Source organism: Haliaeetus leucocephalus, unplaced genomic scaffold (genome assembly GCF_000737465.1).
Source record: "Haliaeetus leucocephalus isolate CR32 unplaced genomic scaffold, Haliaeetus_leucocephalus-4.0 Scaffold450, whole genome shotgun sequence".
Classification (NCBI taxonomy): Eukaryota; Metazoa; Chordata; class Aves; order Accipitriformes; family Accipitridae; genus Haliaeetus; species Haliaeetus leucocephalus.
The window spans coordinates 7,388,264-7,414,802 of NW_010972886.1; the positions used below are offsets into that span (position 1 = coordinate 7,388,264).

Consider the following 26,539-nt stretch of genomic DNA (forward strand, 5'->3'; position numbering starts at 1 on the left):
TTCATCATTTGTGCTGCCAAATCCCTGCCTGTGCCTGCCATTAGCATTTCCAAAGTTAGGGCCCTAAAACCACCTTTACAGTAAATACTTAAATAAGTGGCCTGACTTCCAGGAGCATCTCCCCTTCCTCAAAAATGAAGTCCTGTCAGAAACTGTGGTGTCAAGAAGAGATGCTGGAATAAAATGGCAAATAGCAGCAGAAGGCATCAGGACTGAATGGTGTAGTCATCCCAGAGTTCTGCCTGAGCTAGTGCAGGAAACATCTGAACCACTAGCAAAATGCAGTCCTTAATCTCACAATTAGCTATTATGCCAGAAAAATAAGAGGAGTAGCACGTGTGAGACCAATATATTCGGGAGTCACTAGGGCTGAATGGATGAATTAGAGCAGTGAGCAGAATTTTGGTAGCAACCAAAATTGTTTAGAATTGCAGTTAAAATTATGTTAAGCACCTGGATAAAACTGATGTGCTATGGACCAACCAACACAGCTGCATAGAGGAGTGTGGACTGGGGAGAAAGGAAGACAACGCAGGCTGAACGGCTGGGTGGCAGGAGGACTCTGAGTGTGTAACAGTGTGTGGCAAACAGGGACAGGAACCAAGCAATGTATTATTAATGGATGAGCAATCAGAGACAAGTAAGGAAAGACAGAAATGGTAGTAATAAAAGGAAAAAAGCAGCAGAAAAAAAAGTAATATATTACAATGAAGACATATAACAAGGCTATAAGTACAGGGTTAAAACTTTGGGTAATAAAAGCTTTTTCTTGCCCTTTCTCTTGGTTGTTTTTTTTTAAGACTGATTTATTCAGAGAGGGGAACCCCACTGCTGGGCAAGGAAAGGGGACTTTTGATAGCAAAACAGAAATGGAAACTTTCCCCTTTCCACAATGTACTTGTCCCTGTGTTCCCACAAGTGTCTGCTTCCCTGTGTGACAGCAGATCTCCTGCCTGTTTTTTTTTTTGAAAATCTGATCATCTCAGACTCAGTACGTTCTCTCATCTCAGGGAAAGACCAGAAATTATGGGGAAGAGGACTAGGAAAATATCAGCTAGTACATATTTTATTTCTTAAAAATACAAGGGAATAATCGATATTGGTTGTTCCTGTTTGCTCACTGGGCAGGTCTAGGAAGTAGGACATGAGCTGCTACTACCCCAATATGCTTCCTGCATTAGAAAAATATAGCAAATATAGATAAAAAAATTGTCAGCCTCCTTATTCTTTTGTCAAATAAGTACTGATGCTAAAGACATTAATTTGTTATCTTCACAATTTACAGCAAGTAGAAGAGTGAAAAGAATTGTATTTTTTCCTTCTGGGCCTCACACTATGATCTTTGAGGGTACATCAATATATTGCACGTGAAGATCCCTCATATGAACCTTCAAACAAGCAAGCTTCCATACCAAAAGTGGTTTAGCTACCCTACTGGGTCTTTCTCCTAGGTTAACTTACTCTACTTATTTCAGTAAAAAACCAGCCAAACCGCTTTTGGTACCAGCATGAGTGCTAAACACAGGGATCTCTGTGTTGCATACAGCGGTCCCAGCACTTCATCTTCAAACTGGTGACTTACCATCCCATCCGCCTACAAGACTATTCTCCATCTTACTGTGTTTCTCAGATTAACCTGTCAGTGCTTCCTTGCCAGTTCATATCTGTATTCCTTCACTGCAGAACTCTTCCGTGCATAATTACAAATTGCCTGCAAAAAACTTTAGATCTCTCCTCTTCTGCTTGCTGCTTGTAATACATGTGCTGCAAGGAATTAGCTCCTCTCTATTAGCTGCATCTCAGCTAAGCTATGCAAGGCTGGAAATCCCTATTTGCAGCTGTGTATAACGCAGCACACAGAAAATGGAATCTGCTGCCATGAGAGGAAATAGTATTTTGCTGTTTAACTTCTGCTTTCTGCCGGAAATGGGCCCCGGTAATCCTGAAGGTCCGTTCCATGGGTGGCCCTGTGGCTGTGGCACTGAAGGAGAATTTGGGATTGAGCTTAGTCCTCGACTCAGTCACAGAGCTCACATGTAACCTGCTGCGGATGGGGTGACCTTCTGAGACCTCTGCACCCCTCTCTGCAACATGGGAAGAAGGTTTCCTGCTCAGTTTCCTGGACACAGTGCCTGGAGCGGAGTTGCCCGAGCCTCAGCTCAGCAGAGCCCTGAAGACCATCTTCAGTGCCCCATGCATATCTGAACTGAAACAGGGCTTGGTCTCTAACAAACCAGAAGGCAGACTGGAGCAGAGTAACCTCTTTGTTCTTGGTGGAGACAGTAAGGTATTTTTAACATCAGCTTTGGTGAAATCTGGCATAATTGATGTCGGAGCTTTGTTCTATTTATATGTTTTTTCTGTTGCAGTGTTTGAGTGGAAGTTATTAAGCACTTCCTCTACCGGTGCTAATAAAATCATTTGCCTTTACAGAGCTATAGGCAGCCAGCAGCTTTTATTGTCACGCAACATCCTTTACCAAACACTGTGAAAGATTTCTGGAGATTAGTGTATGACTACGGCTGTACTTCTCTTGTGATGTTAAATGAAGTCGACTTAGCACAGGTCAGTTTGGGGCTCGAGTTTTCCATGTACTGTCGCATGCTTTAATCACTCTGGATCCACTACATGATCAAAATGTAGAGCAGTGCAGTGACTTTACAGTTATTCTCTGCTTTACAGCAACTCATTAGCACTAGTTGCTCAGGAAAGGTTAGGTGAGATGTCTGCAGTGGAATAAGGCAACATTCAAGTTGTAACTTACCATTTAATTATGCCTGTTTTGCTCTGGTGCAGGGCTGCCCGCAATACTGGCCTGAGGAAGGGATACTGCGGTACGGTCCCATCCAAGTAGAATGCATGTCATGTTCGATGGACTGTGACGTCATAAACCGAATTTTCAGGATATGCAATCTAACAAGAGTAAGCATTATCGTAACAATATGTAACAGAAGGGTATGTCATTTTCAACACTCTAGGCTCTTGTGGGTTTTAATTTTGAGTAATAGTAAAATGCTAATGTTCTTAAGACATTACGCAGAAAAGAGTCAGTCAAGCATCGGTATCTAATACTTATTTCTAGTACTTTTCTATAGCTACACACTAAGCAGGGGGAGCAGTAAGATGAATGACTGTTGTTCTGTGGCATTCTCCCTGATGAGCAGAAGATGTGTATGAGAAGTATTCTTTATGTTTGGTGTACAGTGAAAGAAATATCCCTGTAATGAACAGGTAGTGACAGGTATTTCATTCATAGCTTCTGTAAGACGTTTTCCATGGTGAATAAGGAACAGAAGAGCTGAGGCTGGTTATGCAACCAGCACCTTCTCAGCCGAAGATGCGAGAACCACAACATAAAAGGAGGATTGTGGCACCCAGCAAAGCGGGGTGTGAAAAAACTCTGAAAGCTCCTCTGCCTCTGAAGGGTTCTGCACCACTGCACCTCGACCTACATTTATCATCTTTTTCTCAACTTCAGTAGCAGTGCCAGTCTTGCATTCTTGTTGGCTCCTTCACACCGTGCGCCACCTTGTCTTTTTGCTGTCCCATAGTGTTTCACGCTATCGCAGCATCTTCTCAAACATTCTTTGCCATGCAGTGTCTCCTCCTTTAGCTTACCTCTATAAATCACTTATTTATGTTGCCTACATGTAAAGAGTTACAGATATTTGTGCCACCGATATATGTACAGTTAACCATCAGTCCCTATTTTACTTACCATTCCTACTTTGTATCTTTCATGCAATACTGAACTTATGCGCCACCAATTGCTCCTTGGAGTATACATTTAACTTTCATTAATGTTGAAGAATAGCTGTGGAGAAAACATTACTGTGTGTACAAAGATTTATTTTTTCTTTTATTTTGGTCACATTTTCATTTTTCAAAGTGCAGAGTTTGCATGTGGCCAGTATTTTATCCAAACTTTTATTTTGCTTATATTCAGAGCTAAGAAAAACATTTTCAGCTCTTCATACCTTGCTTGGAAACTACAGGAAGCTAAGGTGTAGGCACACTGGCAAATATTACGCCATAACACTCTTTTTGTTGTATTTTTAGACTTCCTCTTTTGTTTTGGTTCATTTCTTATTTTCACTTTTTCCATTTCTTCCTTCTTATGATGTTTTTGATTTTCTACTCCTCTACTTCTCTTTGTTTCCCATGCCTTTTTACCTTTACATCTTGCTTCTAAATATCTCTCTGCTCTGTTCTTCCTTTTCTAAAATCCACATTCCTACTCCTTTTTGCCTTCTTCAGCTCCAAGAAACTGAATAGACTATTTATTCTTCCAATTATTGAGGCCTTTCTTGTGACAGTCTAATTCTATTCAAGCTCTCCCTGTGTAAGATCTAGCACATGGAAGGCTCAGAGACTGGCAGCAAGGCTCTCATGATTATCATAGTCCAGCAAAAAGGGAAGACTTCAAGGAAAAGAGTCATATTTGTGCACCTATATTACTTGTTGTTTATTTATAACTGGGTCAGTTCATGTATGGGAGCCAAAGGTATGTCTCTTCATTTCTGTAGGTCTAAGAATTTAACAGTGATGTTTTTAATTGATTATTGATGTTAAGGATAAAACCCCTTGACATGTAGAATCTAGGCAATTTGTCCAATTACAAGAAGTCAGGATAGGTTACATTAGTGACTGATAAACTGTGATGTTGTCTTCAATGTAGTTCCTTTTTTTTTTTTCTTTTTTGACATCTTCCTTGAGCTCAAGTGATACAAATTAATGGAGACCCTTCCATGCAATGTATATACATGTTAGAATTTGTCCACAATGTAAACACTTAGGTTTCATGTTAGTTTTATATTTTGGTTTTCTAAACCAAGATGTAAAGGTGCCATATTGACCTAAAGCTCTTTGGTTTCCCGCAGCCACAAGAAGGCTATCTGATGGTGCAGCAATTCCAGTATTTGGGATGGGCTTCTCACAGAGATGTACCAGCTTCCAAGAGATCCTTCTTGAAGTTAATTCTCCAGGTTGAAAAATGGCAAGAGGAATGTGAAGAAGGGGAGGGCCGGACCATCATCCATTGCCTGTGAGTAATTGGGAGAAAGTCAAATTGCTGCTTTTCAAATAAATGCTTATAAATTAGTTCTTGTTTTAAGTTCAACTATATTCTTACGCCAACATTCTTTTGCACATGCCCTTGTTTCTCTTGTTTAAAAAAAAAAAAGTGCCACTAGTACTGTAGGTTGGCTTTTGGTCAACTTTCAGACTTGTCTGTGTCAGGTCAAGGTACCATGGGAATGAGTATTTTGAACATGATGTGTATTGTCTCCATCTGTACATAATAACATGTTTTCTGGTACAAAATATGTACAGACCAATTTCTTCTGTACGGTTTCAGTAAGGAAGTCTTTTATGCTGTGTGCCAAATGGTTATTTTTTGTGTATCTCTTGCATATCGTCTGTTGCGTTTTTTCCAGAAGGCTTGCTATATTTTGAGGGGTTTAGACTGAAAGCTATGGATCTATGAAATCAGAGAAAAGTTCTATAATACAGTAGGTGATCCTAAAACTATTGTTGGTAAATGACAGCTGGCTGCTTATCTGAGCCTGATATTTAAATGGGAGCTGGTTTGGGGGCGGGTTGAAAAGGCGGCATCTTTTTCTCCCTAAGCAGAGAATGACCAATCTCTCTCCTACCTTATTTAAATATAAAGTTTAAAACTTAGAAATTGAATTAGCATTCTTCCTTACTTTTAAAAAAAGGCTTCTGTTCAAATGTTCATAATTAACTTGTGGCCCCTTTCTGCCCACCCCTCCTCATTATCCGTGGAACTTTCTGGCTAATTTAAACTTAAGAGGAAGGAGTACCTACCGTAATTTCTTTGTAATAAGGATTAAAATAGTTCAGAAGTATCCCCAAAGGTCAACAAGGTATCGAATCAGTGATGCCTTGGCATTACTCTGGCTAGATAATCCTCATACCATAAGGCAATTTAAGTGAGTCTCTTTCCAGAACTAAATGGAAAATGTTGTACTTGCCATTGAACCTGGTTTTTAATTACTAACTTTGTACTTACCATTGAACTTAGGGGTTTTTTTTTTCTAATGCCTATGTAAATTAGACTGTAGCATAGCTGGGCAGCATGGTTGGCTGTAAGGGCAGAATTCAAAAGAAGTAATTGAGAGAAAGGTCAGAAACAGAAAATGTCTCGGACCAATCCCACTGGAGCTGCAAGGAGATTGCTAAAGCCTGCTCTCCCTGTGGGGCTCATGATCACTCATGCTTAAAGAGTGAAAGAACAGAAATGTGTTTTGGATGCTCTCTTACACAGTAGCAACATTTAACCAGCTCTTTTCCTTGTGTACAGAAATGGCGGTGGCCGGAGTGGGATGTTCTGTGCCATCGGCATTGTGGTTGAGATGGTAAAAAGGCAGAACGTGGTGGACGTTTTCCATGCCGTGAAGACTTTGCGGAACAGTAAGCCCAACATGGTAGAAACTCCGGTAAGCACCAACCCATCGGGGTTACTGCAAACAACCAGGGAGCCAGAGGCTCTCTTGTTGTGTGAGCTGTGTTCTCAGTTCTGTGCTCACAAAACAGAGCAAACCTGTGTTGGACCACAAGAAGAAAGGGATGTGGGGTTTGGGTCTTGGGCTCCTCCCCTTGTAGTATAGACTGAGCAGAGGCTGGTCTGATTCTTGGCATGAACATAAGGTTGGGTAAAGTTACATTGTGTGGTGGAAATTTATTGAGTGTACACACAAGTTAGCATCATGAGGGCAGGCTAAGCATTTACGCTACTTTTCTTGTAGTGGTACCGTGGTTTTCACAGATAACTTTCTGAGTTAACAGAAGGTACTTTAATCTCCCAAGATAACCTGGTCTATTTGAAGAGAAGTTGCAGTGTGTTGTGCTCATACAAACTGTCTTGACATTTTATGGAGCAAGGCATTTCTTCTTGGTAGGAATAAGCTGTAAGGTCCAGATTAGTAGCTGGAGATGTAAATATTTTGCTTCTTAATAACAACTGCTGCTTTGGAAGGTGTATTGACTAATGGTAATGTTTGTTACTCAGGTTTGTAGTAGTCAAAATGATACCTCAGAACTTTAAAATCGAAGACTTGGATCTGGTATGTTGGAAATGCAGATACAGAATCATAGAATCATTTAGGTTGGAAAAGATCCTTAGGATGATTGAGTCCAACTGTTAACCAAAATAATAAACAATATAAACAATAAACTAATATAAATAGTATGAGCCTGAATTAGCAAAACCACAAGACTAAATATTTGTATGTACATTGCCAGAACTCAGAATAACCTTCGCTCTTCTGTTGAGTCTTTATGTATACAGTATGAGTCCATATCTATCCATGTGATCACTTCAGTCACAAAAACTGAACATTGTGGAAAGTCCTTATAAAAATTCTCCCAAGTGGATTTTTTTCCTTCCTGTAGGTGAATGTGAAAGCAGGTTAGACAGTGTTTGGGAGTTTCTGCCATTTGACTCTCACACTGCCAGCAGCCAGTGTCACTTTTCAGCCAGATGGCTGCCTACTGCATAAAAATCAGGGATGCCAATTGAAATTAAAAACATTTTACAGTTTATGCATAGCGAAAATTGCCTCTGACCTTCTGAACTTGCATATTGAGCAAAATGGCTGTAACTGCCTCTTCCCATATTGCCCTTTTTTCCAGGTGTCACTGTTTGCTTAGTATCAAGTAGCTTCTGTGGCATGATTTGCTTAATTATTGTGCATCACTTCCATCCCTTGCCACCACATAAATTAAGAAGATGGTTAAAATGTTAACAGACAGAGCATCCTGTAGCAGTAGTGACATTGGGCTAGGTATTGCCGGTTTTGCCGCAAATACTTTGCAGTTTGCTGTGCCATAGATGTCTGAGACACAACATACTGAATTGCTGCCTGGATTTCAGTTCACTGCTGTGAAGAAAACAGGTCAGATCACATGGAAAATTACCTGTGTCACTGTAAAGGGAGGCCAAGGTAGATGGTGTGTGTTTCTGATAAATGGCCTGTAAATTTATATTTTGTTTCAAAATAGTCCTGAATTCCATTGTAGCTTTAATCTGCAGTTACTGAATTTCCGTAGTTATGTATTTCTGTTGTGTGGGTTTTTATTCAGAACTCTTGAACAGCAGCAGCTGTTGAGTCGTTAGTTAGAAAACAAACCAGGAAAACCAATATGTAACACTGTCATGTGCCCTACATTCAGCAACATGATCAGATAACAAAAATGAGCAGCGCAATAAGGGCTTTAAGATATCCCCACCGCTTCCTGCTAATGGATCACGCTGGCTTCCTTTGCAAGCAAAAATACATCACAAAAGCAGATTTGTTTTGTTAGGTTGCAAGGACAATAGAGATTGAATTCATTTCCTTGGTTTTTCTTCTTCTTGCCTTCTCCTCTCTTCTTCTTCCTCCCTCTCCCCCAGTATGAGCTCTGAACACAAGCCTTGTTAAGGAGAAATACTAACCAAGATGAAATTTTAAGCTTGAACTTCCCTTTTAAATGTGCATCTGATCTCTTGGACATTACATCGACACAACTGTACAAATGGGCTGTGAGCCCAGAGCAGCTTTGTATCACAGCTTGGTATTCCTGAGCCATTTCCTGGCTGTCCAAGCAGCAGACACTGGTTAACTGCTCAGTATCGGCTAACTTAAATGTAAATGGTATATCAAAGTCGAGGTGCTTTCACTGCAAGAATGCTCTGACTGATAGGAGAACTTTTCATGTTTGATAAACCAGTTCAGAAGCTGAAAAAATCAGAGAAGCAAATCATTGCATTTCATGGTCAGGTTTTTTTTCCAGCTCATTGGTTAGGGTGAGTTTTTAATCAGAACTAGTAATATACTTGAGTAGTAGGGGGGAAAAAAAAAAACAAAACCCCAAACGTGTCAGGCTTGAAGTTAAAATTGCACAGTAGTTAGCAAAGACTGTTCTTGTTTGTAGATATTGCTGCTAATACTTTAGAATCTTAATTTAACTTTTTTTTTTCCCCTCTTTCCCCTTAAAGGAGCAATATCGCTTCTGCTACGATGTTGCGCTGGAGTACTTGGAATCCTCTTAGTCAGAATGGATGTGACAAAGTTCACCAAACACATGAATCTCAATAAGCTGTTTTGACAACAGTTCTTGATCCTGTGAAGAAAGATTTTAGGGGAAGAGGGGGGTGGGAGGGATTTTAAATTTTAAATGCAAAGTATTTTTCTTATGAAGTTGTGTATCTTAATAAAAGAACTCAATCTGTTTCTATGCTTGTATACAGTATCAGCATTTAGTGCCACATAAATACTATTTAATGAAAACCAGAGTCAGAAGAGATTTGCCCAAAATAGGACTTTTCAGTGTTTGTATATGCAGCCGTCTCTCAATTACAGTAGAGCGACCATCTGTTGCATGTATCAATATTTCCTATATGGTATTAATTTTTCTTTTTTTTTCTTTTGATACATTGTTAAAGTACAATAACAGTGTAAATTGATAGTAAGGTTCATTCTTTATACGTTTCAAGTGTTGCATATATATATTATATATAGTAAAAAAAACCTGGCTTATTTTGTTTTAATGTGCAATGATGGCTGGATCACATAAAGATCTTTATAAAGAAACTTAAACATAAGCCAAAGACTCAAGTGTAAATATGTCTATATGGAGAAAGCACATGTATTTATTGTTTACTTGCATTCCTTTTTTGATGGCTGAAAAAAGAAGAATCATTTTTCTTGAAGAAAGCTTTTTTTGCTGAAATCAAGTGTAAACAATTTTTGTAGTTTATTTTTTGTATGTTTTAGTGTAAGTAGAATACATACTTTTTATGCATAGACCAAGAAACATTGGTATAGTGGTTTTGTTGTGTACATGCTTGTGATTCAAATCCATGTAAACAACTCTGTTATAGAAGGTCTTTAACTACAGGACCAAAATCAAAACATTTTCCTGAAAATGTATAGTTTTTCACAGTTGCATTAGTTAATTACTGATCAAAAAACTATTTAAGGAAGGGCACAGATCAAAATGGCCTTGCCTATGACTTGCACAATATTGGAAGAAATTTTTAAGCACCCTTAAAATTGTAAGGGAACCAGCTGTTTGAAAAATTATTGAAGCACAGGTCAACAGGAGAACTGCTGGACAAATAGATGGCTCTGCATATGCCCTTCAGGGTAAAAAAGTATTTGTTTAGCAAACTGTAAAATTAAGCAATGTTTATTTTGATGTTTACGAACATGTAAGCTTTGCTTCCAAGAAAGCAAAATTTGAATAAACCAATGCCAGATTCTGATTATAGTTGTGGTGTACAGAATATTACTGTGCTTTCGCTTAGCTTGTATCCATTTGTTCACAAGGTTTCCTGTATTTTACCAGCTAAAATCATTCCAGTCTCTTGTTGGTCTTTTTTTTAGAACTGACAGTAAAATGATTAGGTGCTTTTAAATAATCTGTAAAGTAAGAGTGAATTAAACTTTTATTTAAAGATTATTTTATATTATTTCCTATTCTGGTACCCTTTCACTTACTGTCCTTGTTAAGGAGTCATTCTTATCCGGAAGACCAATGTATTTGCATAAAGAAAATCTCAGAAGGAAATTATATTCTTTTTCACCTCTGTGTTTTAGGGAGTATTTGAGAAGACTCCATGTCTCATGTATGCCCTAACTTTCTTCCTTTAGTTCAGACACATGGAATTACCCATCCAACACTATAAATGGCAGAGAAATGTTTAGAGAAATTCTACTTCTCAGATTTTTTTCAGTGCCTCCACCTGTATTGCATAGCTCCACCTCTTCCAGATTTAAAAAAAAAAAAGTCTTTTTCTTTTGTCACCCATTGTTAGTTCCTACCTATGAACAGCAAGGTAAACAAATCAGGTTTGAAAACATTCACTGGGTCTGAGTTCTTAGTACTCAAAATTGCTTTTTTTTTATTTTGCCACATTGGAAAGGGGATTATAAACTGCATGCAACAGAATTGCAATATTCCCAGCTTTCTCTGTGAGGCCATTGGCATTCAGCTAACTTTGGCAGTCAAAGTGCTGGATGTATCATCTAAAGCTAGCTGTCTGGTCACCACTTTTTGTGGAAACAGCACACCATTTCCACAGACTGATGCATCCTGCCTGTTAGACATGTGTCTGGGAGTAAATGAATTGGACTCTGGAAGAACCTGCTTCTGTTGTCCATCAAGGGTGTTGAGAAGATTAGTCTAGAAGTCTAGATTAATTTTTTGACAGATAAGATGAGTAGCTCTTAGGGTTGTGGAATGCAAAAGCCACATTCCATACTGACCAGAATAATTTGGGTTGGGGTTTTTTTTTCCTTTCCTGATCAAAAACGTAGCATTACCATTAGGCTGAATGAATGGTTATTTTCCCAGAGAGCTCATGTGTTGGGGACAGTGCGGTACACCCCTGACAGTACTTCATAATCCTTGGTAAGATCTTTGTGTCCACTTTCCCCTGTACATTAAGCATGACTGGTGCAAATGCCAGTATGAATCCTGGCATCACAGCACACTGTGCCTGCACAGGGGACCTCCATGGGAGCATCCCCCTCAGCTAGAAGGTATTATAGCTGCCGGTGATTATTCTGCAAATGGGAACTCTGCCTATGTGTTTAAGTACTCTGAGAGTCACGTAATTTCTGTAACTGTAGCTGACTGTGGTGACCTAATAAGCTTTTGCAATAGCTTGTGATTGAAAAACTTGTGGGGAGTTCTTCCTTGCAAGGCCAGGGAAAAGTATGCAGAGGGAATACGATGTTGAGAAGCAGATCGGAAATATCATTCTCCAGTAATGGTATATCTTGGGGGTCTCTTAGGCAAAAGACAATATTAGAATCAGCTTTTTTAGTATAAAATCGAGAAGAGAGAGTTTGCTTTCGTTGTGGCAGCTCTTTCCCCTCTCTTATCTCACCCAGTGGCAGCATATGCCAGCTTTTTTTCTCTGGGAGCACAAGCTCTGTTCCCCTAGATAGATGGTGCTCCACTATCCTTTTCCGACACCTGTGCAAGACGGAAGGAAGAGAAGTGGGCGGATGATGAAAACCTGCCGCAGGGGAAGAACAGGTATTTCTCATAAAGGGAGTGTGCAGTGGAGGGAGAGAAGCATTCCCAACCTTGGGCACTTGAAGAGGGAAATATTTTACTCCCTGAGGCAGTGAAAAGCCACCAGCACCAGTATTGCAATCTGTCGGCAGCTCCTGCCCTGGAGCAGTCCATAGGTTTCAAGACTCCTCAAAATCTTTCTGCTGGCTACCACCCTTGCTGAAATATTAGCATGGACTCGGTCAAGTGGCCACAGCCTGCAAGGTACATGGGCTCTGCTTTTCTCAGCGGCATATAAAATGAAGACTGGGCCAACACAAGTAGTAAATACAGAGAGAGCAAATGGGCATCAAGTCAGAATACAAAGAGGCATGAAAAGACTTCATCCGTGGAGGAGTGTGAGATGATTCAAATTTGAAATTAATCAAGTTGGAACTGGTCTAATGTCACATAATGAAAGGAACCAAAGGAGCCTGCAAGTTCCCAAAAACTTGATTGCTCTGTGCGAGAAGGTATTCTTTGCTCTAAAACTGAGAAGTGATGACTCCAGTGTGCTAGTCTCTGTAGTTGCTAGTGGAAGGAGTTCTGAGTGTCGCCTTGATGTCTTTGGTTCATTTTCTGTAGAACAGTAACCAAAGAGGTAACTTAGGGATGTGATCAAACTATCTGAATTGTCCCCAAATAACCAGATCTTAGGATCCAACACTGAAGGACCATATCAGGCCTCGAGCACCTTAAATCCTTTGATTTCAATGGAGATTGAAGTTTGCTAAAAGAAGAGCTACTAAACCTTAGGACCCTGTATGGAGAGAGGCTTATCTTTTTTTTTTTACTTTTTCTTTAAGCTCTCTGAATCTGCTTTCCCTGTTCATAGTGACCCAGCTCCAGCAGAAGGAGGTGTGGATACCCACTTTTTGAACTTTTATCTTGGCCCTGAGAGATCAGACCCCAGCTGGTCAATGAGATCCTAGAATTTACGTTTCCTGCTTCCTGGGTAAATGCCACCATCAGGAAACAACAGCTTTGAAAAAGGCTTTACCTTCCTGGAAAATAGTCACAGGCATGAGCTTGAAGCTTTGTATCCTCAGCATATGCAAGCAGTTACTGGGACTTATTTCATTCAGGAAGTTGCTCAGATAATAGCATTATGTAGTTTATGGTATGTCCTTGCCTTGCCTAAGGTACTACATTAAGAAATGCAATATCCCTTAGAGAAACATGAAAGCAAAAGCTACTGTAGGAGTGTGCTCTTTCAAATGGGTTAACAATTTCCAGAATCCAAGGTCTAAAAAAGCAAATTGGGGAAGCAATAGTAAGCAAGTGCTATGTCACTGAGCCTTCAATGTGAACTGAAATGTTAAAGGACAAGGAAGGGGCAGCCTGAGAAAAAGTGTTGCAGAATCATTGCGTGGCCAGGCCACCTGGACTGACAAATGACTGTATAAAGGGCCTCTTTTAAACTTCATTCTGCTGCTGTGTCAGAAGAAACCCTGAGATCTTGAAATAAATGTAAAAGCTGCTTTTATAGTGCCCGGCTCTGTAATGAAAAGAAAAGTAACTCATTTTCTGCTGTACTTTCCTGTATCACGTAGAGGTCTGAATTGAGTTAAGTGATCCTAATCTCACAAAAGAACTTTTGTGGTGGTTTATTGCTAGTGCTCTTCCTTTGTTAAACAGTAAAAGGTCTTGTAACCTCTGCAGATCCAGGATAGTCAAGGGTATCTGTGAATATTAACTTGCATCTTTACCTTCTGGGGTTGAATAATCTGCTAGGAACAGATTGTGTATACTGAGGATGAGACTTCCAGAATATGCAGAGGTTTAGTCCCATAAATTTCCCTTCAACTTTATGCAGCAAAACCTTGTCTTTATTTTTTTTTTAACTAGAGGCTCTGTTTGAGCAAAAATTGAGTTGCTGACAATATAGAAGTGTTTCTAAATTATTTTAAGCTTGCTAGATGCTTTTTCTTTAAGCCTGAGTAAAAGAATGATGTGAGATTGTGGTAGTGGTTGGCAGGCATAAATGTTATTTTGGCCCACACTTCTCAGAAATTAATTCTTTCCCTGCTGTTGGGTTTAGAGTCCTAATTTATGCACAGATTGACATGTATGATGACAGGCACAATAGAATGCTTACCTAATAATAATGTTTATTAACGGTGTCTTGGCCCACAAAGAACAGATGTTTTTGTGCCTTGTTGTGATACAAAAGCTTGATTTCAATAGTCTTTTGTAACCCCTTCTAGCTTGCAGCTGAATCAGAAAATAGTCCTGACTTCACAAATTACATCAAGATAAATTTGAAATCCCCACGTGCTCAGAGATTTTTCAGATCTCCACTAAATAAGCAGGAAAAATTAAGTCTATGTTAAAAAAAAAAGGGCAACAAACCCTCTCTTCTGGACATGGAACCAAAACATGATCTTTCTGCAAGCTTTGGAACACCCTGGAGCTTTTTGGTAATAAGCACAAAAACGGCATCTGGCAAAACACAGTACCTCCAGATTGTGATAATATGTGTGTGTTTTCCTGCCAGGTGCAAACCAGTGTGAGCTCTTTCCATTTCACGGTGCAAAACTTTTGTCTTTCTTATGTGTATCTAATCTTTTGTAGAATAGTAACTGAAAAGACACAGTATTTTGCAGAGTCCTGAAATTTTGAAGAAAGTTACTGTCTTTTTGCACTCCAATAGCAAACATGAAACCAGAGATTATAGTATCTTTAGAGTTTCTCTCAAGGTAACGAGCGTGAGTTGGTGTTTGTAGCAGCCATAAAGCCAAACTATGGTAAGTTGCAGAGAAGTTTTGAAAGACATTTGTTTTGCTTAAGTCCCAGCAGGTGAAATCCCAGTTCATTTGCGGTCAAGGACAGTAAGTCTCACTACTCATTTTTTATTAGTCTTTCTGATCCATTTGCTGTATCCAGGAGCGGGCACAATAAATAGCCCTTCTGGACCCACAATCCAAACTATATTCAGCGCAGAACCTGGTGCTGTAGCCTTTTTCCCCCAGTTTCAGGATGAAGTTGTTACAAAACTTGCTGATGATACAGATAAGCAACACAAAATTGCTTCTGTTTACTGAAAATGCTTGAAACCACCTGCTGAAAGGGTGTACGCCTTCATTTTGAATTAGGTAGAAATCATAGACTTAGGAAGCTGTGGCACTGCTACAACCTTTTATGTTGCACAAAATCGTGTCATTGACACTTCGGTTGATACGGTTTAAACTGTATAAATAGGCTGCTGCTTAGTTTCATCTTCTGAAATGATCAAGGTTTCCAGCTTACCTTGCATTAAGAAATACAGTAGTGTTTGAGCAGTAGTTCTCAGAGGTCAGACAACTTCAGGAATGAGGATAAAAATGGAGCATAAAAGCGCTAGGCATAGTATAGGTTCTTCTATTTCTTCTCCAGTGAGATGAGGTGGTTCAGCTAGTGTGACAGTGAGCTGTAATTACAGCTGTGAGAAAATAGCTATGTGGTTTTGTCTGTGGCAAAGGCTTTTAAAAATGTCTTTTAAAAAGCAGAAAAGAAGTGCAGGCTTTGTTTCTACTTCAGTGTGCCTTCCTTTCAGGCGCCTTTACTTCACATAATACCCTTGCTTAACACAGACCCTTTCTAAGATGGTAGTCCTTTAAGTAGTCAGAGTCACAGCCTGCAGCAGTCTCTGTCCTTAAATACAAGCAAACTGTTTGCATGTGGATTAAAGGTAGTGGGTACAAGTATGATGGATGCTGTAGTGCATTCAGGGGAAAACTGCAACAGGCAGAGGCCCAAGGAATAGGCCTTTTGCTTTTGCACAGGGGGATTTATAAGCTTTGTGCAAGAAGAGAATAAAATAGTCAGTGAACTGACTGGGACCAGCATGAAGATAGGAATCTTGTTCACTGGTTGTCTGGGCAGCAACATAGAAAGCACTGGCTTCGGATGTAAGAATAGGCAAGGTGGAGAGTATAAAAAAATCTAGATGAGATGGGAACTTCCCAAAAAGCATGCAGTTATGCAATATATGGAAGGAAATAAAAATCCTGAATGCCCCAGTCAGTGAAAAAGTTTCAAATATTGAGTGTATGTTGTGCTTGTGGTCAAGCAAGGTTGAACAGATGGTTTAGGCCACTGAGGGGGAAAGATGCTGAGCAAGGGACAGTGTCAAGGAAAGAAATGGGCAGTTTATGTGAGCAGCTCCTTCAATAAAGGAGCTGAGTAGGTATCATGAAAGATTTAAAAAATAATAATCCCCCCAAACCAGGCTTAGCACAGACAAGAGACTTGAGGATCAGTTTACATACCTCATTTTATGACCTAAGAACTCCACTTGATTTTTGGACTCTGGCAGTTAGTTGCCTTGAAGCCCGCAAGGTGCAATTTTTGTGATACCATATTTGTCATTGCTGATCAAGAAAAGGAGAACACCACTGCTGCAATGCTGAACATGACAGTTCTGATCGTCCTTATCTCAGTTTTGAGGACAAGCAACAACTGAGAGGTAAATGTGTCAGTAAGTTATAGCTCAGGTGTGATTTCACAAGCATGATCTCAGCCCCTACTCCACTTACTTAATTGACAGCTAAACACTACTTCGCAGGCTTCTTTCCGATGCTTGGTTTTTAACATAATTATGGTTTGGTTTTGTTTTTCCTTTCTTAGAAGAAGAAAATTTATACTGAGAAAAGCAACATTAGAGACTGGGGGGTAAGTGGGGAAGCATTCTGGGAGAGCACTCCGAGAGGCAGCTGCTTGGCTATGGCTTCAGGGGAACCACTGTAAAGGAGGATTTTGAAGACTGAGAAGAATTCTGACTGTCTTGAAAACGTAAGCCAACTTCATAAATGAAATAGCTTCTGAGTCCTACACCATCTAGCATTTGTGGAAAATTGCAAAAATTAGGTGGGGGAGGGGCACGTGCCCTGCAAGTTGTTATCTGTGTTTACAGTCCAGCATGCCAAAATAAAAATTGAATCAGCAGATGGCCCTGGGAAAAGAAGAGAATAAAACGTGATGATTACTTTGATGATATACACGTACAAGCCTGCATTTTCCACATCTTCACTTTTAAGACAGTAAGTTAACACACCTACTTGGTCATGCAAAGACTCATTGCAGTGTCATGATGTCCTGATCCTGCTCATTAGCTTGAGTTTCCCGGTGAGGTGTCTATTCTGGACTTGTCACAGGCCACACAAACATTTAAGTAGGACAGATGCTCACCTCTTTTCAAGACTGTGTGTTTTTCAGACTGGACTCTATACTCTTATCTGATTTTTTTCCTCTTCTTCCAGTGGTCTTTGTACATGATTGGGGTCCAACAAATGGACGTTGTATACTTCCCTTTCCAAAATATAGTTTAGGTTGCTCAGTTTTGTTGTTTTGGTTTGTGTTTTTATAATTCTTGTTTTCAGTTATGTTTTTTTCCTCCTTCACTCTTTTATCTTCTACATCTTAGCACAGGCTGAAGCTAAGCAGGCAGGGATGGGACATAATATTATCTCCATAACACATTTCAACTTCTCAGCAGAAAAGATTTCAAGGAGTAGTTTCAAATTTACACAAAATTGCTCGACCAGCACATCCCACTCCCCGATCTCACCTGAGCCAGGATCAGCTGGCATCTCTGAAAGCAAGCTTCTTGCTGTTTGTCGTTCAAAGTCTGCTGAGTCTGTTAAGCACGATGACAATAACTTCATTACAAAGTGAAACAACTGCAACTGCTCTTCTGTGCCTTCCAGTGCTTCTCTGGGGTGGGGAGGAGGTGAAAAAGCCTACTCCCAATTCTTTAAAGGTCTCTCCTTTCCAATTCTTTAAAAGTCTGTGGGCTTTAAAACCAGTGTGAAACAGCACAGGGAGAGGTTTGGTTAGTGATGTGTTTAGGTGTGTTTGATTTGAAGAAAAAGGTTAACTCAACAATATATGGGTGGGGTTGGTTAACTCAATAGAAGATCCGAGGTGTAAAGGGAAGTAGGAATATCTGGGCATGTGTACTCCAGTGTGTATGGTGTAACTGACTTCCTGTCATGGCAGTTCCTGAAATGTGCTGCAGTGAAGTGATTTTGAAAGGAGACTTAAACATTAACTAGTAAAGGGACTGTAGCAAAAATCAATTTTCCCACACACAGCTTCCAACAACGTTACCGTAGCTGGTGTCCACGTGGGAGTGAGGAGGCATGCTCTTGCCTCTTTGCCATGGTGCTGGGTTAAAATAGACAGCCCGGCAACAGAATTCAGAAATACAATGTTCTGGGAAGACCATAACTGCCCAAAATGAGTGAGGCACCCCAAGTTACAAGCAACTCTTCAGTTGATTGCTCTTTTTGCTGCTGTCCAAGCAAGAAGAGAGGACAGACCCAGGGAGCAGCATCGTGATGAGTGCCTATCACAGGGCAGGCTTGGATGAGCAAGGGGCTCTGCTTATCTGCTAGTTTTAGGAAGGTGTACAGTATTCTTAACTGTCTGTTAAAATAGGAACCGGCAAATTTTCTTCAGCATTTTTGTTCAATCTTTGGGCTGTTTCTTGCTGTGACTGCTTGTTTTGATTTTATTTTATTCCTTCTTCTATGAAAAGTTTGAGTGTTTGGATTGGATGCTTTTTTCCCCTTTTTTAAGTACCTTCTCTTATGTGATGTATTAAATCTTCCTTGGCAAGCTTGTCTCCAGCCATACTGTGTTCGTGGGTTTTGTAGGTGAGCAGAGAGCAGAATGCAGAATAAGAAATGAGCAAAATATATTGTTTGTAAAATGGACTTTGGTGTAAGTGATGGCTTTGCAGATTTCAGATTTCATCCTCTAGCCGTGGCAAGTCTGTTTGAATTAATTTGTTGACATAATTCTACAAGAACACTTATAAATACATTCCTCAGAGAGATGTGAAGGGAGCTGTAGACTTTCATTTTTCAAAATGTATCATGTGTCTGTATTAATACATGAATAGATATTCATGCCGGCTGTTTATTAGATCTCACAACATGCTCAGCACCAGAAGGTCCAGGATGCTGTAGTGCCCCACAGGCTCTCAGCACCCCCTGGCTTGAGGTCTCTAGCAGCATGGTGAGGAGAAGGAAGGAGAAGGGTCCAACTGCCGCGCTGTATGCTTCACCCAGGAGAACATGTGCTAGGAACACATTGTAGGAGTTGCCCAAGGGTCACAAATGCTCTTGGATGTCAAATAAATGTAAATGCAACAAACTGAAACAAGATGAAAAGCTGGCAGAAGGACTTAAACTCCAAAGTGAGAGCCCCAGGATGTTTCCTTACAGACTGTTTGAAATCTTTGATAATTTAAATGAAGTTTGTGGAGAAGAACAAGGTGAAAGGGCCTTGGCTGGATCATAACATATGTTCCATATTGCAAGGCTGCCTACAAGAAATGCATGCAGTGTATGCTGCTCAGTAAGTTACCACTCTACGTGAGAAGTAATGAGATTTATTTAGCTTTGGAAAAGCAGACAAAATAGGTAAGAAAACACATGGTGAAGCTTCTGGATTGAGTATTTTAATGGGAAAGGGCTAAAATACACACCATTAAAGTTAGAATAAATGCTACGCACAGGTTCTTCAAGAAAAAAAAATTTATTTGCAGTCTTTTTATAGGTTGTTCTGCAGAAGAGCCCCTATGCTCTTTCCTCCTCCACAGCTGGGAAGACATGCTTATTGACCAATTCAGTAAAGAAATACATTTGTTTTCCAGCACTTTTCCCAAACCGGTCTCTAAAGGCTTAGCTTCTCACAGTGGGAAGCGTGCTGGATGCTGTTAGTGATCTCCCTGTTTGTTGTAGTCTACCATAAAGATGGTGAAGATTGTGTAGGACTCAAAAAAAGGTGTTGGCCAGCAGCTATTGAAAGTACCGCATTTCTCTCTTGCGTGAGGTAGAGGATGGGACATGTGCCACCATTGAGGGCATTAGAGGGGTTTTGGTGACCACCCTGTTTATGTTAATGGTACCAGGCGTGGCAGAACAGGCAATACTCTGCTCTTAGAAAGGGAGAAGTAGGACTGGAAGAGGAAAAGAGAGGGATGCTTATCTTTGCTTGACATGAAGAAAATGTATGTTGCTTATGCTGCTCTCAGATTTTTTTTATGGCCAAATGTACCAGAATATGCATTAATTTAAAAACCAATCTCTATTTAATTGCACTGGGACACTTTCCTGAAACCAAATAACTTTATGGCTGATAAGTAAAAAAAAACCCGTATGACACAAACACGGAACAGAGCACTAATTTTATCTGTGCCTGTGATGAAATGCAGATGGGTCCTGGCCTCCAACCCCTCTGTCCCTTGGGATGAGGAGTCGTGAGGAGAGACTGAGAACTCCCTGGGCACCCTCTTCTCCCAGTGGGCTGAAACTCTGGCGGGTGCCAGCCCAAGAGTCTGGCTGCCTCTTCCAATGAAATGACCCTTCCACCTTTCTTTATATCAGATCTTGGTTTTCCCACAGCTTTCTTAGACTTTTCAAATCCCTTCATCTATGCTCAATTCTCCTGTGCATTTCAAAAAAAAAAAACAAAACCTCCAAGAAAGAGGTCCACCAATTACTGCAATCTTTATACTGCTTCTTCTTAAGAAGGAGCAAGGGCCACTGGGAACAAGGCCGTAGATGCAGATCACTTAAGCAGCAACTGCATCTAAGCTTTCCTATGGTACAATAATAACCAAAATGCCTTGCAGCAGGGTAATATTAATGCCTTGAAAAAGGTAGGAAATTAGAATCAATTTAACTGATACATTGGCAAGTGTTAACTGCATTTTATGTGGAGCCTTTATTCTTTGATGAAACCCAATTTTCCTGTAGAAACAATTTGCTTTTAGATTCAACTTCATACACAGAGTGGAAGTAATTGCAATTAAGTTTGTTCTCCAATTTTCTGAAGTTGTTTCCAAAATCAGGCCAATAAAATTGTGTGCTTCACAGATTATCTTTCTGTGTACCTTTTTTAGAAATGTTCCCATTAATGGTTAAAGAGGGAAATGCTTGGGTTTGTATGACAATGTAAAATGACAGCTGATATTTCAGTTCCAATGAAAATGGGCAAACATATTCAGTGCCACCGTTTTATCATTAATTTGAAAGTCAGACAACAAGTCTGTCATTTAAGATAAATATTAAGGATGACAAAAAACTCAAGGTAACTATTATTAAAATAAATGTTTTGTTGATTTCTTTTCCCGGCTGCTTAGACTAAACTCTGGGTTCTAATGCTCACATAAAAAGGGGTTATTAGTGCTCTTTCTTCTGGTAATGTAGACATTAGAGAGGTAAGGAGTGTGAGGTGCCAGTTTCCATTCTAGTTCTGTTAAAGCTCTTTGCTGTCAAGGAAAGTCAAACTGTTTTGCTTCCCTTCTGTAGAAAATTGTCAGTTGATAGGTGGAACTTCAGGAATAATTAGTGAAAGTAGCTGTGTAAATTCCACTGGGGGAATCAATCTTTCACAAATATATTTAAATGAATTCAGTGTCCTTTTCTTTGAACAGTGGCAGGGTGCAAAAAAATTATTTTGGATTCCTTTAACAGCATCTAGAAACCTACATTGCCTCTTTAAAAATAAATTACAGCACACCCCACTCAAGAAATCACAAAGGGAGAGAGTGATATTTAAAATTAATTCAAAAAATTTCTGCAACATGCCTCCAGCTGTCAAAAATGCATTGAAGATATGCCAAACATAATTCAAAACACTTTTCCTAATTCGGAGGTATCTCAAGTATATTTTCCTCCCAAAGTAAATCTTTAATGGACCTGTATGTCTGTCTCCCTATAAGTGTGGGATGTCTTTCTTTTCTTTTAGGTCCCTCCCTTCTTTTCTCTTTCCCCCAAAAAAACAACCACTCACTGAAACCAAATATTTAATGAAATCTGCAAAGGTGGTTGGGTTTGACTTTTTTTCTTTTTCTTGTTTTTTTTTTTAGAGAGAGTAGAAAACTAGTTCTGTGGTGACAGTGCTCAGGTTGGGCTTTGGAGATCTGGATGCAATCCATGGCTCTGCCATAGATTTTCCATGTAGCCTTTGGGTAAGTCGTAATTTCTCTGCTTTGAGTCTACTGCAAAATAATGCCTCAAACTGAGTATGGAAGGTAGAGACCAAAAATGCTTAATATTTGCCTAGCTATTGGAATGCTGAGGATCAGTCAGATGCCTGGATAGATTTTAGGGTGTGATGCCATGTACAGAGCTATTAATATTCCCATGGGAATACTGAGTTCACGTTCTGTGCTGTTAAATAAAAAGTGGTAACACTAATTGGGGGTCACCTGTATGGCCCATTTTGCATAAACAACCATTTTGACAGGTTCCTCTTTGTATTGGAAAGGCCCCAAACTCCTTAAACTGTATTAAACGTTTGCATTCTACTTTATCTTCAAAATACTTTATAAACACTTAAGAATCAATCATCTTAATACATTTATGAAGACAGGTAGCATTAATTAATACCTGTCAATTGATGGGGGAATTTTTAGCTTGCAATTTTGAGTCCATACTAGTGCAGAGCTTAGAAATCTCCGATCACGTCCTTCTCTCTGTGGATGAGCAAAACATTAGCGGAGCTGCCTGCTTATGCAGCACTTGAACTTTTCAGGGGTTTGAGTGTCCAATTCATACACAGTGATAAAACTTTAGATGTATTTATTAAGACCATGACACTAATCACACTTACTGACAGTTGGAGGGAGTTCTGGAGATATATTTCCTATAGTTTACTGATGTGTGCAAAGCAATTACTCTTTGTTGAAGAAACTTTGGGAAAAATGCATGTCAATATTCTTTGCAAGACTGTAACTTAAAATGCTATTATCAGCAAGGCGTTTCTATGGGAAGCCACAACCAACTGAAAGCCATAACTCTTCCTTATTAAGAATCTGTTCCAACCCCTATTAAAATCAATGGAAAGACCTTTCTGACTCTAGTAGGTACAGAATTGCTCAATAAAATGTAGAAAATACCCACAGGTTATTATTGGTCAGTCCATAAAAACAGTCAGCCAAAAACTTACTATTTTTCAAAATCTAATGCGTGTACATGTGCTTCAGTTCTTTTAAAAGCACTAGGGGATCCTCAATAGACTGTTGGAAGTCAAACATTGGCAAACAACCCTCTGGGCTCAGGAGCTTTGACTAACAGCCTTTTGTTCACACCTGCTAAGCCATTTAAATTTCACATGAAGAGCACATCTAAGATCTCTTTGCCAAGCTGCAAGGAAATGTCAAAGAACCCAAAACATAGTTCCTGAAAACATAAAGGAAAGTTCACAATACAATCACAGGGCATTAAAATATTCCAAGCTTTTAAAGCCAGGAGCCATCACAATTCATTGGGGTGACTGCCTGCTTTGTGAAGGTGTCAGGTTTTTCAACCCAATCATTTTTGTACCAAGTCCAAAAACTTGGAGCAGAGCAAGATAATATCTTTAGAAGGGCAGATTTTATCTTTAGCTATGGGCTTCAGCTGGTGGTGAAATAGTATAAATTTCTGCGGGTAATCATCCTTGCTTTATGACATGGCTCCTTATTTTAAATTGCCGCAGGATCTTGCTATGCCTTTGTCTGCAGGATGAAGAAGTCCTCTACCAAAACTGACTCATCCTAGGGGCAGTATGAGCAGAGGCTGCCTGTGGATGTAGCAATGTTAAAAAAACCCACGTCTTTTGGGGGGTCACTGAAATATGCTGTGCAATGAGCACTTTATATTTTAATGTGAAATTAGAAACAATTGTTGCAGGTGCTGGAAGGTAAATTATGTAAATGTTAGGCTAACAAAGCTAGATTACTTTGGAAGGAATGGTTTCAGTGTTTAAGAGGTGATCGTTTTGGCTTTACTGGGCAAGCAATCCCATCCACCTATACATACAGAAGCAGCAGAAAAAGCTTGTACACAGAGGTCCATCCATCATGTTGTAACTCATGTTACAACAACTCATGTTGTTGTTTCAATTAGGTCTTTAGCCAATTCAGTCCCTCTCTCTCTGGGATAAATCCAAGGGTACCATTGTAGGGTTGGATTTTTTGCTTATGATGGGGACAGCGTGTTCAAGCTGCTGAGACCATCAGTTTACATCACATGGGCCATTAAAAAGGCATAGTTGTCAGCTGAGTGTCAGGTGCCTTTTGGGTGGGTTGTACAAAACCTGAGCGATCCTACCAGAACTGGTGCTGACTGGGAGAGGAAGATCCCGGCTCCTGAAGTCTCTGCAGCTTCTTTTCATGCTGGGTTCACCTCTGGAGCAGTTTCAGTATAACACTGTTCACCTCATTTGATTGAGCCAGTAGACTCCTATAAATGAAGGGTGGCACTACAGCTGATCACCTATAGGAATAGGTGACTTGCCTCAATTTCTTTATCAGAACTGTTCTTGATGGTGTCCTATAGTCCTATATTTATTCAAGGCCTTAACATCTCAGATGTCTACTTGTTCCCTTGGGAGATTACTTCACAGCCCAATGCACCTGTGTCAGGGAGGATTCCCTACAGTTTAGTCTGACTTTATTTTTAAGGACAGGTGGAGTTTCCACCTTACACTGAAAAAAATACATAAGCGTATTGAACTTCCTGCAGTACTTTGAGTTTGATTCAAAAGACAGCATAACCATTCAGTAAAAACCTCACTCACACCTGCCTCCCTCCCAGGGCTTGGCTGTTCCTCATTTCCCTAAAGCATCCTCCTCGTTGGAATTATAGTTCTGCCAGCTCAAGTATCAAATACATTTCCCTTGTGTTTATAAGCTCAATAAATGGAGCGTATCTTCCTGTAGACATAATGCTTGGTTTCATATTTACAGGAGTGTTTTAAAGATTCCCTTCAACCAGCTCCACTAATAGCTGCATTTATCTGGAGAATGGTCGGAGCTTAAAAAAAAAAACCACAAACCTTCACAGGCTCAGAACTGAGTTTATTTGGAAACTTGAAACACTTTACTGGCTTCCTGGGAACCAATAAGTAAAACAAATGAGTGTTCATCAGCATGGTAGAAAAATATTCTTGGAAATAGTTTTCAAAATTCTGTGTTTTGCCCATTTGTCCATTCTTCTGAATTATCTAACCACCACTCTTCAGGCACATTCCCCTACAGCTGTCCCCTGGAGGAATGAGCAGGGGCTTTTCCACAGGAGGAGAGGTGGGTCCCTGTTTGTACATGCTTTCCAGAGCAGCTGGAGCTGCTGACACCATGGCTGCATGAGGACTCATGGCTGCTCTGGATCTTGCAGGTTTCCCTGCCTGGCTTGACCTTCACCCCATTGTTGGCGGTAGGAGCTGGAGTGGCCAAACTGAATGCTGCCTGCAGACTGCTGTAGGACATGGGTAACATGGAGGTCCCAATAGGCTCTTTCTTTGTGAAGAACTCAAAACTTAGAAATGGAGGTGCATTAAGGAGAGGTTTGTGACCTCTGTTCTTTCAGTATGGGAAGAACAGGCTCAGATTTTGCCTCCTCTCAGTACAGTATACATGCAATTTTCAGGAGCTTGTCTTGATCTTCGATATTGAAACTTGGACAAAGCAAAAGGAATATTTCCAAGTCATGATCCTCCTGAGGATTTAATCTCCAACAGGATAACCCTCCAAAATGATCCCTTATGACCAGCAGTCCATGATGATGGGGTGATGATCTTCCACTCTGGGACCAAGGATAGTTTGGAGATGGCAAATTCTTTTTCTCTGCACTTGGCATTGCACAGCAAACTGGAAAAAGCTCCTGCAGAGCATTTGGGAGAACACATCAGTGGTTCTCATTTACCAGTCTAGGTGCTAGCAGAGATGAGGACTCCTCTGATAACATGTGAGCAGTGGATAGCATTCCTGATTTGGATTGCAATTTCAGAAGAGTGTATATATAGTTCCTTCATTGCACCTAAGGTGGTCTGTTTTGTTAGGTTGTGTGATAAATATCTGGTCTCTGCAGACACAGAGGAGCACAGAGAAACAACAGTGGGTGGTGGAACCCCAGAGGTGCCCTGCCCAGGGTATTTCCAGGCATATTGCAGAAGACCCATCAGCCCAATAACAGCTCATCTCCCCACTGAGGAAGCACAGAGGCACTGCACCAGCAGGGCACCCCAGTAACCCAGCAGAGAATTGGGGTCCTGCCCAGACCCCCACCCATGGCATTGCAGAAGGATGACCACCCCTTGAGCTGGGCATAACACCCACCACAGGAGTTGAGGGGAGAGGGTCTCTGGAGTACCTTACAGACTGAGGCGGGGGGTTGCTATGCTTACAGGTATGGGACTCACTGTGGGATGTAGGGCAATAGAAGGGTTACAAGACTTACTGTGGGATGTTTAGGGGGTGGAACCAAAGGTGAGGAAAGGAAGGGATCAAGGTGGTTTGGGGAGGAACAAGGGTGGGAAAATAGGGGGCTAAGGGGATAAAAGGCACTGGTCACACATAAGCAGGCTGTTGGTCAATACACTTGTCTGGCTGTGCCCTGTGCAGCATCAGCACAGCCTGTCCTGGCTTCTCATTTAGCTCCATTTCTAATTATTTTCCTGCACGTCTGGCGGGGGGGGGGGGGGGCGAATTGCC

The 26,539-nt window shown here is 40.4% G+C and overlaps 1 protein-coding gene across 1 annotated transcript in view; it reads left to right on the forward strand.

Annotated features, from left to right (window-relative positions):
* PTPRK (protein tyrosine phosphatase, receptor type, K) overlaps window positions 1-10,459 on the forward strand; it is a 327,584-nt gene extending 317,125 nt beyond the window's left edge. Inside the window, exons 27-31 of the mRNA XM_010574711.1 lie at window positions 2,434-2,565; window positions 2,797-2,922; window positions 4,881-5,044; window positions 6,326-6,461; window positions 9,002-10,459. Coding sequence (XP_010573013.1) covers window positions 2,434-2,565; window positions 2,797-2,922; window positions 4,881-5,044; window positions 6,326-6,461; window positions 9,002-9,055 — 612 coding nt within the window. The 3' untranslated portion in view covers window positions 9,056-10,459. The remainder of the gene's footprint in view (window positions 1-2,433; window positions 2,566-2,796; window positions 2,923-4,880; window positions 5,045-6,325; window positions 6,462-9,001) is intronic.
* The last annotated feature ends 16,080 nt before the right edge of the window (window positions 10,460-26,539 follow it).